Below are 14488 nucleotides of genomic sequence, written 5' to 3'. Positions count from 1 at the left end.
AATGGTTAGAGTGGCTCAGGAACAAATAATGTTTAACTCCATCTACAATAATCTTTTATTCATCCCTACACTGCACAGTGGGCCAAAATTGCCTAAAAATGGCAAAAGTATTTATAGGATAAATATAGACATATGATGTGTTTTTAGGGGTTTTGGGGCCAAGGAATTCATTTTTGAGCCCTATTTTAAATTTTGAGTGGTCATGACCACACAAGTGGTCATTTTGGGGTTCCCATTTGTCATGGGATGTCTTGATGGTTTTTAAATTAGATGGGACATGCTGTATGTATATGTAATTGCATAATATATATATATATATATATATATATATATATATATATATATATATATATATATATATATATATATATATATATATACTAAAATATATGTAATTGCAATCAGGGAATTCAAATCTGGCCAAATTTGGCCTTTAGAAGTGGTCATGACCACTCAAATGGTCATTTTAGAGGTGGTTAAGGGTGGTTCTGGGATGTCCAGATGGTTTTTCATTAGATGGAGCATGTTTTATATCTAAATATAGGTTATTGATGTCAGGGAATTCAAATCTAGCCATACTCAGTCATTAGGAGTGGTCATAAACGCTCAAGTGGTCATTTTATATCACAATAGTCTTTCAACTAGATGGGACCATTAATACCTAAATATAGGTAATTGAGATTGGGGAATTCAAATATGGGCATATTTGGTCTCTGGGAGTTGTCATAACCATACAGGTGGTTATTTTAGGGGTGGTTAAGGGTGGTCTTGGAATATCCCAATAATTTTTCAATTAGGTGGGGCATATATTGGACTCTTCAGACTGATTGGAGTCTTTGGCTTTTCCTTGACTCCTCATTCTGGAAACCTTAGTATCGTAGCTGCAAAGCATTTTCATTGTAAGATCATAGGCATTTTCATCATAAGATCATAGGCCTGGAGAATTTCATTGTGTAGTGCTCTCTGTTGTTTATGTTTAAAACATTAATCTCAGGGTGTATGAAATTACTATTTTTTGCAAATAATTTATTATTTTTCCATTTTAGGGGTTATTTAAATAAACAAAACACATGTGACCCATTTAAAGTACAATTTTTTTTTTTTTTACAAAAAAACTCTTTTCATATATAAATATAAATAATACATTTTCTCTTTCATAAATTATCTTTTTACACTGTTCACATAAATTTAACACAAATACAATAATCCACAAAAATGTACATTAAAATACCGCTTTAAAACAACAAAAATTATTACTAATAAAAAAACTATTAAACGAAAATCACATATTTGTCATGTTCCATAATTTTCTACATATTAAAAGCTTAAAACAAATTTTAACAAGATTTAAATGATTAAAAATCTTAAACCATTCTTTATGTGTCTTACTCAGTTTGTTAAAGGGTTTTTTAAAAAGTATGATCGGATATTATATATAATAAAAAGTCTAGCACCTACTGCACTCAGCTGAACTCAGAAAATTTGGTTTTAAACTTTTATATAAAAACGAGAAAGTATTTTAAAGCTGATCACATGCGCGGCCTAATGTTTTCTGCTTGTCTACTAGCAAGTGTTATAAAAAAGGTTGCACATATTAAGGGGTTTGATTGAAAAATTTTCAAAAAAGCAAAAAAAAATTTCATATTTCTTCTTCTTATTTAAATATAATTTATAAATAAGTAGATGTAAAATTTTACTTGAGCAAAAATTAGTACATGAAGTAAAAAAGTGCAAAAGTAAAAAAGTACAGACGAGCTTTACACACTTTTATTTGATTTAAATTAAATGTAGAGACAAGCTTTTCACACTTTCATTTGATTTAAATTTCTAGTCATTTTACTATTTTTAAAAAATCTAATGTAGTTACAACAAGAATTACAAGTCAAGTTTGACTACTGCTTTTACAAAGAAACTCAGCAACCCCTGTAAACAAAAGGTTGCCAGAAAAAAGATCTTACATATAAAGATCTCTTTACTGGCAAACTTTTGTTTACAAGGTTCAGATGGATGAAAAAGATAAGCAATATGCAATATTGTCATTCAAAGTCAACACAGATCCTCATGATTTTAACTTATCCAAAATTTTTAAAATGTCGATGCCTTTTTTTATATTCTGATTCACTCCCAACAAGGCTACATGAAACTACTACTAAGTTGGAAGTTACTATAAAAAAAGAATAGAGTTACAGAGCAAGGAAATGGTTGTCAGAAGACTTAAAAAGTTGAAGGTTGTATGAGTCAGGAAAACATAAAGATGAAAGAGAGTTCCAAAGGGTTGAAGTGCGGGGAAAAAAACTAGACAAATAAAAGTTTTTAGAGCATGCAGGGACAGATACAGTAAAAGAATGAGACTTTGCTGAATGATAAGTCAAGCAAGAATGAGCTTTAGTCAATAGAACTGGAGATGATAGCTCATTTGAGCAGCGACTATGATAGTATTTGTAGAAAACAGAAAGAGATGCAACTTTACGATGATGAGAAAGAGGCTTAAGCTTAGCAGATAGAACAGGTCCAACTACGTTTACAATCTGTTTTTGGACCTTGTCTAGTAGAGAAAGAGCATCATTACAAGAACCAGCCCAAATATGACAACAGTATTCTATAAAGGGACGAATAAGAGATTTGTAGAGGTAGAAAATGGAATCAGGAGAGAGAAAATGGCAAGCACAATAAAGAGAAGCAAACTTAGCAATTGATTGTATATATGGTTTTCATGAAAGGTCAATTGTAAACGATAATCCAAGGAGATGTAAAGAGAACTCAGTGAGAGGGTTGCCAGTCATTAATATAGAAATGTTAACAGTATTGCGATAGCTGCTTGCAGTAGATAACTTCGTTTTGTTTGAGTTAAAATTTACAAGCCACTGTGAGTCCCAATCTGTTACAGAAGTGATATCAGATTCAAGATCGGCTGCCTGCTCTAGGAAATTGAAAAGAGAAAACTTTTTGTCAAGATAGGAGTATAAAGACATCAGCAAAAAGAGCTACGTTAGATGTAAGGTTGTCAGGAAGATCATAAATGAAGATAAGAAACAAAACAGGACCAAGGATGGAATCTTGAGGTACCCCAGAAGTTACTGAAAATAAAGAAAAGAGTGTTGGCCTTCAAGGATGACTTTGATAAAGTGGTTAGAAAGAAACCATTTGATAATCTCAAAAACTTTTCCAGATACACCAAATGAATCAAGCTTATGGAGAAAATCAGCATGCCAAACTTTGTCAAAAGCTTTAGATATGTCAAGACCAATAGCCTTAGCTTCTCCTTCTTCTAATGCATGATAAAATCTCTCAGTCACAGCAATTAACAAGTCAGTTAACAGCAGTCAGGAAGTCAGCTGTAGAAGATCAAAAACCATATTTATTGTCTGACAGTAAGTTATTTGACTCAAGATGGATGTGAGAAATTTGTTTCTCAAAGACTCAAAAAGCTTGTTAATAACAGAAAGAAGGCTGATTGGATTATAATTGGAGGGATCAGAATGTTCACTGGAGTTTTTGAAAATTGGAACAGATGCCATTTTCCAGCAGGCAGGAAAACAAGACTCAAGTACTTATTAAATAGTTTAGAGAGAAGTTTTGGAGAAAGAAAAGACAAGAGAGTTAAAGAACAATTTTGTAAGACTATAACAGGAATGTTGTCTGGACCACAAGCCGCAGAAGAGATTAATCAAGGTATGACTTTAGCAATGCAAGCAGGAGTGATTTAAATGTCTAACAATGGGTTAACCAGTTAATAGGGATGGAAGGAAGAGAACGGGCATAAGATTCTAGAGTCAAATTTGAAGAAAGATTTCTTGCAAATAAGCTTAGAAGGAAAGTAAAATGCTGCATCAATAAAACTGCTTAGTTCAGTTGGTTGAATAAAAATGTCAATTTTTATTTTACAGCCATAATAACCTTTAACATGTGTTAATACTCTGAAAAAGGTAAATAAGGTGAGTACAAATATTACTAATGACAACATCTTTTTTATTTTTAAGTATTTAACAAAGAAGAATTTTTATTTATTTATGTTAATATTAACACTGTAATTTTATAGTAGTAGTAGTGTCATTTCGCTTTCGTTTTTAAAGAAGTTTAATTAGTTATGAGGCTTTTCTGAACTTGAAAGAGAAAAACTAAAATTAAAACTTTCTACTTTTTGGATTTTAGTTACTTTTAGTTTGTCTATTAGTTTAGAAATATTAGTTTAGAAATATTTGTTTAGAAATATTAGTTTAGAAATATTAGTTTAGAAATATTAGTTTAGAAATATTAATTTAGAAATATTAGCTTAGAAATGTTAGATAAATTATAATAGCAATATCAAGATCGTATTATAAAAGAGGTAAGTATAGAAAACAGTTTAGAAAATTGTATATTACACTTTTATTAGATTAAAAGTAGAAAGGATCACCCCTTTTAATTTTTTAAATGGTCTGTATTTTGTTTCTTTTAGCTTTATTCTTGGTTTTTTTTTAGCAGTTTTGTTTATATTAAGCTTATATTTTATTTTTTAGAAAGAAATTAGGGGTATAATAAGGTCTAACTATTTTTTATGCACTTTTTTGCACTAAAAGAGTTACTAAGACTTTATCATAAAATTGTTTATTACTACTTTTAAATTTAATTAATTAGAAAAAAAAGTTTTAAGAAGTCCTAAATTAATATAATTCAAATATACATTGAATCCTATCATTTCATAACTTGCTTATTTATTATGTTGATTATTATTTTAATGACATTTCTGTGATGCTATTACCTTTTTTGTGTACTGTTTCAGAAAATTTAAAGAAATAAATTAAAATTTCGAGCTAACACTAAAATTTCGAGCTAACATTTTATTGTTTTTAAAGGTTAAATTTTATTATTAGGATTGCAGTTCTCCTATCTGTTTTTTGTTCTATATTGAATAAATATATGATTATAAACTGATATTTTATTATGAGATATGTGTCTTTATACATGAATATACATGTGAATATTAATTTTTTTTATTTAGGTGTCACTCCAATGACTAGTTTTCAACTATATGAGTGACACCTAACCTAATTTTGTAAAATTATAAAAAACTTGTAATTTTTCAATTTTTGGTTGAATAAATGGATTAAAAAAAAAATCTTTTTAGATTTTTTCATGTTATTTAAAAATTTTTTGTTTGCATAATTCAAGTTATATATGCTAATAGTTTGCATATATGTCTATGTTAAGTTCAAGTTTAAAAGTTTTTGATAAATATGTGCATGTGGTAATATGCGTTATATAATTGTTTTATAAATGTGTTTTTATAATAGTATAAAATGTATTTTATCTATCGAGTATATAATTGTTATATAAAGTTAAATAAATATATTGTGTTTTATAGTTAGTATATATGTTTATTAGGGTTATGACTTTTTTTCAACCTCATACTCATGTACTGTAGTTTGATGAACTTTAACCTAAAAAACACAAGATGAACTATAATTTGCATATCTTTTGAAAATAGTTCACCCTGCCATTGAAAAATTGATTTTGACATAAGTACTACTATGTATTCAAATGTATTTAGAATGTCATAGTCATGTAATACAATAAATTTTCAATCCAAAAATGACTCAGACAGTTGACCTTGCTCTTGCTTTTGCTTGTTGCATATAAGAAATAGAAGGTGCAATTTGTCTTTATTTTTGCATGACAAATACATTTCCTTCATTACTTTGATTGCGTGCTCTGCCTTTTGATTACTTCTAGGGATCTCTAGTATGGATGGCTCTCGCTTCCAGTGATTTTCAAAGAGCTTAAAGCCTTTTTGTATGGATTCAGTACTTAAGCCAAGTTATTAAAGTCATTTTTGCTGTACAGTTGGTCTGTAAACCAATGGTCTGCGCAGCCATATGATATAAACTGACATACTCTCTGCAGAACTGCCCTTGTTGAAGGAATTAAATTGAAGGCCAGGATTGCTAGTATAGCTCTGGAATTCCACCTCACATTGCTGATGTTGAGTAATTTCTGAAACTTGATCAAAGGAAAATCAGAACACTCTAGTGAGATGAAATAAAAATTTTATATCATTTCTCTAGTCTTATGTTTTGAGAATTACTTCTATTTCGTTATCAAATTGTGTTTTCAGTTGTTTGTACTCCTTCAACAGTTGAGATACAAATATTCGATGTTCGGCAATTGTGTTTTACTTCCAAGTTCTTCATCCATCACCAAATGGAGGATTCTATCTAATACATGGTGTTGACAGCTGATAAACTGAGGTTTGTTGATGCTTTTCTCTGTGAACATTCGTTGCAATATTACAACAACACCATTCTTTTTTCCAGTTTTAACGCTGGTGGTATCTGCAAAAATCATCTGTATTGAATTCCATGGGTGAAATTCATCGAGGACTTTAGAAATTCCTCAGGCAATAGTTTTTCCCCTACCATCTACCAAGCCCAGGACTTCCAATTTGATTTCTCTTCTTTCATTTTGAAGGACGACCACTTGATAATCGATTCTGTTGATGTGCTTGCCATCAAAGTGTAAGGACCAACTTTCCATATGCAGCTTTTTAATCATTTCTTTTTTCAGCTTGATTGCCTCTTTGATTGTTGACTTGTAATTGTAAACCAATGGTCTGCCCAGCCATACAATATAAATCGACTCTCTGCAAAACTGATTGACATAGAGTTGGGATGTCAAAATTTTTTTTTACCAGATTATTGGTCCAGAAATCCTTGTTCTTCTGAACGCTACTATTGCTAGGCTTGTGCCTCCCCATGTATTGCTTCTGTAACAACTATAAAATTAGATAAGCAGCTATATACACAGTCTAAATTGTTCTAGAATATTCTAAATTGTTCCAGAATGTTCTAAATTGTTCTAGAATGTTCTAAAGTCGTCTAAAATATTCTGGAATTTTCCGAAATGTTCTAAAATTCTAAACACTTCTAATCTATAAAAGTTTTAAATGATTTTCAGCAAAGCCACACATATTAGTAGTAGCAGTAACAAGATTAAATAAATGATCATTTATAATTTTAATTGCGGGGTGACCATTTTTTACAACCTAGAGGAATTGAACATGTTTTCAATGTTTTCTAACAAAAGTTCATCGATTTATGACACAGGAAATTATTTTTTTTAAAAGTCAAAAAGTCATAACCCTAATGTTTATATTATGTTGTTTCCATATTTTCAAAGTGTGCGACTTGGCAAACATGTAGAGACAGATTTTGCGTTATGTTGTTACTTATGTAACTAATTTTGTTATGTTTGGCTTACCTTTACGTTGGTGTCTATTGTTAAAAATGATTCATAGGTGGTTTTATAATTGGAACTCACTGCTTTTAATCATTCAATAAAAGCCATTCAAAAAAAGTCATTTTGCCATATATACACTTTGTTTATATCACAATTTGAATTTTTAGAACCATGACATACCAACATGAATTGTTTTCTAACATGAATTAACAATATTTAACAACTATTACTTTCTTACCATGACATATTATCTCTATCAGATACATTGATTTTTGATTCAAATATGATGTTTTTCTTTGTATTTCTTAATCGTTACATTTTTTCATTTCAGATTTATCATATAATGTATTTATGCAATATAGAAGAACAAATTATTGTGAATTTTTATAAATTTTTTAAAAACATCTACTTATAATTAGTCCAGTCAACATTCAAACTTCTATGTCATATTAAGTAGCTTCTAGGCTTAATGCGCTTCTTATTCACATGGCTTTACAAGCAAAGTTTGCAAGCAAATTTGAGCTAAAAAAATTTTCTAAACCTAAGAAGAATTGATGTTGTACATTGTTTAATTTAATTTGTTTAAATATATTAGTTTTAATAAATAAATGTTTGTTTGTACTTGGTTTTTTACTTACCTGTTTTCAGATTCTTAAGAACTTAAGAGTAATTGGAAATAATTAAGAGCAATTGGAAAGAGCTAAAAGGTATTTTTTAGAGTAAATTGAAAAGAACTGAAGTGTTTTTTAGCCACTTCACACAGTATAACTGGTACTGATTTGAGTAAATTTACTATTTTGCTTTATTTTATATTGGATTTATTTTATACTAGATATATTATATTAGATATATATTTTACATATTTAACATGGAAAACTTCCTCACTTTCTCACCTCCTATCCTTCTCACCTCACTTCCTTCATCTTCCCAAGGCCGATAAGGCCACTACAGATGAGGAGGCTACTTGTGGTTATAACCCTCTCTCAACTCTATAACTCCGAAACACAAACCTTGACAAACAAGGCCACTGCGCGGAGAAACAAGTTAAGCGCGGTACTACCAGGGACGTGGTGGGGATCGAACTCAGAACCTCTCGCTTATTAAGTGAGCGCTCTACCATGACACCACTACTGCAAAATGACTGTAATTTGTTAACGCGAAAGTTTATATACATAAATGTGCCTGTATTTCAGTATATTTTATATTTCTCTGTATCTATATATATATATACTTTCTTAGAAAATATAACAGAATAGAAAAAATAAACTTCCTGCTGGAAGTAGTTAAAAAAATGATGAAGTTTTTCTATATTTTATATTTTAAAGTGTTGTACTACCTTTTAAAGGTATGTGAATATATATATATATATATATATATATATATATATATATATATATATATATATATATATATATATATATATATATATATGTATATATATATATATGTATATATATATATATATATATATATATATATATATATATATATATATATATATATATATGACACACATTTTTTATGTTGCATAATAGAAAGGTAGTTTTGCTTCCATTTTCAATATTTCCACAAGTTTTACAAGATTTACATGAAGTTATATATATCATAATTCCAATATCAATTTTTTAAAATATATTGGAATTTAAGATGACTGTCTTTATTTTGCTTTATTTACTGATTATGTGGTTTAACCTATGAATCAATGGTCGCCATGTTTTAAATCTGTTAAAAATGTTTTAACCTATGAATCATTGGCCGCCATGCTTTTTGTTAAAATATGTGGTCAAGTTTTTCATTGTGTAGGTAATCTTAGGCCAGATCAAGACATTCCCCAAACATTATCAACTGTATATCTCTGCCCACTTGCAGCAGTAAATTTTAGAAAGCAATAACATTTCCATCAACTTTGCTTACATAATTTAATGTTTTATTTGCAAACTATAGTTAGTGTATTCGTTGGAGATAGTGCTGCGCCTGCTTCCAGGTAAGTTATTTACCCAAGAGGTCATTTATAAGTTTTATTGAGAATGTCAGCTAACTTAGTTCCTACGGTTTATTCACTTTTTTTTTCCAAGACATGGTATAATTGATGAACTATCCTGAACATGCAACATTGATTAGAAATCGTGTATCTCAGTTTTACAATTATGGACTAATCTACTGTTCAATAATTTATGGCAAGAAACTATTTCAGCAATCTAAATTTTTAAATGTTGTTAATAAATAGTTTATAAGTATGTTTTTATATGTAACAAAGTAAATGTTTATAGTTTATGAAATACAATATGTTCAAAATTTATATATGTTTATATTCTGTGTTTTTTTTTAATGTTTTAAAAGCGGTGTTACTTAGCAGTGTGTAAAGCAAGATTGTTATCTTTGCCAGTCAAGAAATGTTACTAAGTTATGGTATTACTTGACACTATATAGTGCCGGATAGTCTTAGTTTCTGTTACTTATTTTTTACTTAAGACACTTTAGAACTAAGGCTAAGTATAAATCTTACTATCATTAGTATCAAAATATAAATACTAAAATTTGTTGAGCTACATATCTTTTTTTTTTTTTTTAAGTTACCAATTATAATTTCATCAGATAAGTGCTAATACTTATATTTTAATTGAAATTCAACCTAACATACATCTTTTCATTATATTCAATTTTTTGTTTACATTACTTTCTTATTACTATGACAACATGGCTGATAAGTTGAAGATAATTATAATAACTTCTTTTATATTTTTGTTTTAATATTAGTCATTACATTTTTTTAAAAACCAAATTTTATTATATTTTCTCATAACTGAGTATAATTATCCTAAAATGAAACGATTTTACATATATTCTTCGAAACTTGAACATAATTGTATTCTTTTTTTTGTTGTTGTTGTCGTTGTCATTGCTTTATTAGTTTGCTTACTGTTTAAACATGGTTTTAATTTGGTAAATTTATATATGAAATTTACTGTGTTAATCATTATTCACAATTATGAAGAAATTGGAATTCTAAACTATTGAGGTAAAAATAATTGTGTTTAATGGTAATATTAAAAAGCTTTTTTTAATGGTTTATTGCGCTATAGCTATTTTGTGCTAATATATATATTTTTTATCATTGTCATTAAAAAAATAACTTAAGTTATGAATATAATAATTTATTGTAACTTTTTTATTAACACGTAGCCTTTGAAACACAGTTTGTTTCCTCTCTGCTTAAAAAAAGTTTATTAGTAAAGGAGAGCTTTATTGGAACACTCTGTTAATACTAAGATCTTATGCATTTTTTGGTACCATAATTGATAATGACCATGTTTAAGAAATGTTTTACGAGTCACTAATTCATGAACACAATAATAAATATGTAAAATAATGCTCCTCTTTATTTATACTTACTTATTCTAAAACACAACAATTATGTAAAATAATGCTTTTGTAGTTTAAGATGATCTTTTTTTTTTGAGATTGTTAAGTTGTACTTGGCTTTCCTTCTTTGGTGCTTTCTGTTATTAAAAAGAACCTAATATCTTAATTACGTAGTCTTTACCAAAATACCAAGACCAATAAAACCAAGAAAAGCCAAAAAGATTATATTATATAGATAAGGTTGCCATTGTCCCGATGTTTACAGAGGAAAGCACAGTGCTAATTAAAACTAATTGAAACCTTTATAGCGTTCTTCAGTGAAAAAACCGGGACAATGGCAACCCTATATATAGATGAATTTGTATTATATTTTTTAGATAATATATCAAGTTAAATTGTTATTAATTTATTCCTAACCTGTATTATGGGTTGCTTACTGCTAGTTATAATTAATTTAGAATTGAAATTGTATTTGATATTTTATTAAGTGATTTAATATTCTGCATAACTACCAAAAATTGATGGAATATGTCCTGCTTTTGGTTGTTTTTTTTTTAATTAAAAAAATAAATTATTTGATATCTTTACAGTTAAAGGGACCCCAAACCTCAGAGACATGTTGTGTTCATATTAGAGAATAATAAAAAAATGTTTGGGCTAAATTTATTTGATTAAAACAGAAGAATAAATGAATACCAAGAAAAACTAACTTTTTTATTTTAGTCCAAGCTTACCTTCTCCATTTTGTTGTAGGCCAAAAAATTGGCATAATATACGTCACAATCTACAGACTTTATAATTTATTCAAGCGCTTTTTTTTCTAAGATTTTCAGTACATGATGTGATTGATTTTTTTTGTTGGTGTAAAAGATTGATTATGTAAACAAACAAAATCAATGACGCCATGTACTAAAACTTTTAGGAATAAAACACACTTGAATAAATTATCAAGTCTGTAGATTATGGCGTATTATTATGCTGACTTTTTGGCCAAGCTTCGACTAAAATAAAAAAGTTTTTCTTGGTATGCATTTATAATTTTGTTTTAATTTACAAAAAATTTCGCCCAAACATTTTTATCATTCTCTTTAATATGAACGCCCTTTAATATTCGCCCAAACATTTTTATCATTCTCTTTAATATAAACACAACATGTCTTGGAAGTTTGAGATCCCTTTTATGAAATTTTACACCAACATAATTTTCTTGAATAACGTAAAATTCAGTGTAATAACTATAATAAAATAAGATTCATCAACAAACAAGAAACAAATAAAGGAGTGAAGGTGATTTGTTTCAATAAATTTGGGAATTCAAAAAAACATGTCAAAAAGTTGATTTTTGCAGTAGATTAAAAATTCAATTTTTACTTGTTAAAATAAATTTGGATTTATCAATACTAGTCGAATTATCTTGGATAAAAAAAGTTTGAATTCATTTTAAAAAAAAAAGGAAACCAAATCTATTCAAGCAAAACTTTTTTTGTCCAAAATATAATACAGAATATACAATATTTTTACATCATTAAATTTCATTTATTAGAATAACTTACGTTGCAAAAAGTGTTTCTAATCCTTCGTATTTTTTATGCACCTTTTCCATATCTTCTACTATACATCTGAGAGAATCTTCAAATAGTGAAGTCAAGTCTTGATGGGAAACTAGTTTTTGCCATAAATGTCGAAGAGAAATGTTCCTATCAAATATAATTAAAGAATACATATACTTTTTTTTTTTTTCTTTTAAATTATTTTGAAATATTGTTGTAAAAAAAACCCCTATTCAAAAAATTAAATATACTTTTTTTTTAACCATTTCATTTTTTAAAAATATTTAGAATATTATTTTAGACATTTGTCTACAACCCTTAAAACATACATATTATGAAAAATAATGATGCTAGCTTTGTAAGAACCTTTGGTGATGTAACCATATTCTAAAAAGCTGACAGATTCATGATCATGTTAAGTTTTAAAAATAACAATAGTTTAACAATAAATTATTAACAATAGCTGCTGAACAATTTGATAAGGCTTTATGGACAACTGAAAAGTAAAACTTTGATGTACTTATTATTCATAATGTGAACATTTTCACAATTGCTAGATAATTGATAGATATTTTCACAATTGATGGATATTTGGTAGATATTTTCACAACTGTAGATGATTGATAGATAATTTCACAACTGATAAAAATATTAAACTGATTATTAAATGCATGAATTTTTTTTTTGTGGCTGTAATTAAGTCTAAAAGTTGATAAAAATTCAATATTTCGTGTTGCATGAACATGATTACAAAATTCAATGTTTCGTGCGGCCTGAACATGACTACAAAATGATATAAGTCAAAAGCTTAAACAAAATCAGTTTAAAAAATTTATCTATAAATAATGGTAATACTCATAATGCCCTCTCATGTGCAGTGATAGCCTTTATAATTCCCTGTGTAATGTGTTATAGTAGTAGTAGTAGTAGTAGTAGTAGTAGTAGTAGTAGTAGTAGTAGTAGTAGTAGCAGTAGTAGTAGTAGTAGTAGTAGTAGTAGTAGTAGTAGTAGTAGTAGTAGTAGTAGTAGTAGCAGTAGTAGTAGTACTAATGCACTCAAAACCACTCCCCCTGAGTATAAGAAATAAACAATTTGAAAATTAAAAAAAAGAAACATAAATATTCACTTGTATATAAATAACTCTGACTTACTTTTCAAATAAAGAAATATCACTGATCTTCTTTAAAAATGAATTCCAGTTTTCACTTTCTTTAGCTTCTAAACCATCATACATAAAGTCATAATCCATAACTGTGGATAAGTCCATAGATGACTGTGTTCTTATAAATCCACTAGAAGGTAAACAATTTTTTGACAGATTGTTTAGACTACGCGATCTTGGTAACTTTTTAACTGATCTATTAGGAGAAAGTCGCTTTAATAAACTAACCTGTTTACTTTTTTTTTCGTTATCAGAATTTTCTTGATCTGAACAGCTGAAATAGTCATTTTCTTCTTCTTCCTTTGCTTTTAATTCAGAAACTTTTGTAATTTTTCCAAATATTTCATCAAGTTCTTTAGTTGCATTAATGCTAATGGTTGGCTGACGTATTTCACAATCAGATATTTTGCAATTTTCACTGGAAACAAAATTATTGGATTTTAAGTGATCATCTACGACTACGCAAGACACTTCAATTCCATCAGGTGGAGTACGAGTTTTACTTCGCCTAAAAGCTTTTTCAATGAAGCTTCTTTTGTGCTTACTTTTACGGTGAGAAGAATTTATACGAATTTCTTTTTTCCTAAAGTCATTTTTAAAATCATTTTTTAATGAATCATTTTCTGTAACATTAATAGCACTGTTATAAGAATCTGTCCGTCTTAATGATGGCAGAGAAAAACTGCCAGTTAAGTCTGAAATGTCACTACTTGATTTAGTTTTTAAAGTATCATTTTCTTTAACTTTTTTTTCAAAACTCTTAAAGTCAGATTTAAGAGAGTTACATTCAACATTCTTAAGTTTGGATGTATTTGATGTTATAAAAGAATCTTCTGAAGAAGATGATGTTGCTCTTGAGTCTGATGACAAACTTCTTTGAATATCAGGAACACACAAAACGTTATCATCAAAATCCCAACAACATACTGAACAAGAAGCCACTCTGCGAATGGGAAATCCGTCTGTCTCAGTCACTATAATAGGGTTTTTTGAATCAAATAATATACATGAAGCACAAGAAAACATGCGATGTTCAAATTTTCTTGATGTATTGTTATTAGCGTTATTGTCAAAATAATCATTTAAAAAACCTTCTTGTTCTTCTTGTTCCTCTTCTTCAAAGGAGTGAATAGACATCTTCCTTTACTTTGTTGTTTACGAACTAAAAAAAAAAGTTATGACAAAGTATAAATTTTTA

At 28.3% G+C, this 14488-nt stretch overlaps 1 protein-coding gene across 21 annotated transcripts in view; it reads right to left on the bottom strand.

The window, feature by feature from the left end:
- The window catches only part of LOC100202249 (ras and EF-hand domain-containing protein), a 58233-nt gene that overhangs the window by 17092 nt on the left and 26653 nt on the right, over positions 1-14488 (bottom strand). For 11 of the 21 annotated variants that reach the window (XM_065808291.1, XM_065808288.1, XM_065808290.1 and 8 more), the window contains exons 2-3: positions 13280-14452; positions 12132-12275 (exon numbers count right to left, since the gene is read on the bottom strand). In XM_065808291.1, the coding sequence (XP_065664363.1) occupies positions 12132-12275; positions 13280-14427 (1292 nt within the window). In that variant the 5' untranslated portion in view covers positions 14428-14452. The remainder of the gene's footprint in view (positions 1-12131; positions 12276-13279; positions 14453-14488) is intronic. The other 10 variants (XM_065808298.1, XM_065808297.1, XM_065808301.1 and 7 more) reach the window with 1 other exon arrangement.

The sequence above is a fragment of the Hydra vulgaris genome, chromosome 10 (assembly GCF_038396675.1).
Source record: "Hydra vulgaris chromosome 10, alternate assembly HydraT2T_AEP".
Classification (NCBI taxonomy): domain Eukaryota; kingdom Metazoa; phylum Cnidaria; class Hydrozoa; order Anthoathecata; family Hydridae; genus Hydra; species Hydra vulgaris.
This window is presented reverse-complemented; position numbering and strand designations above follow the sequence as displayed.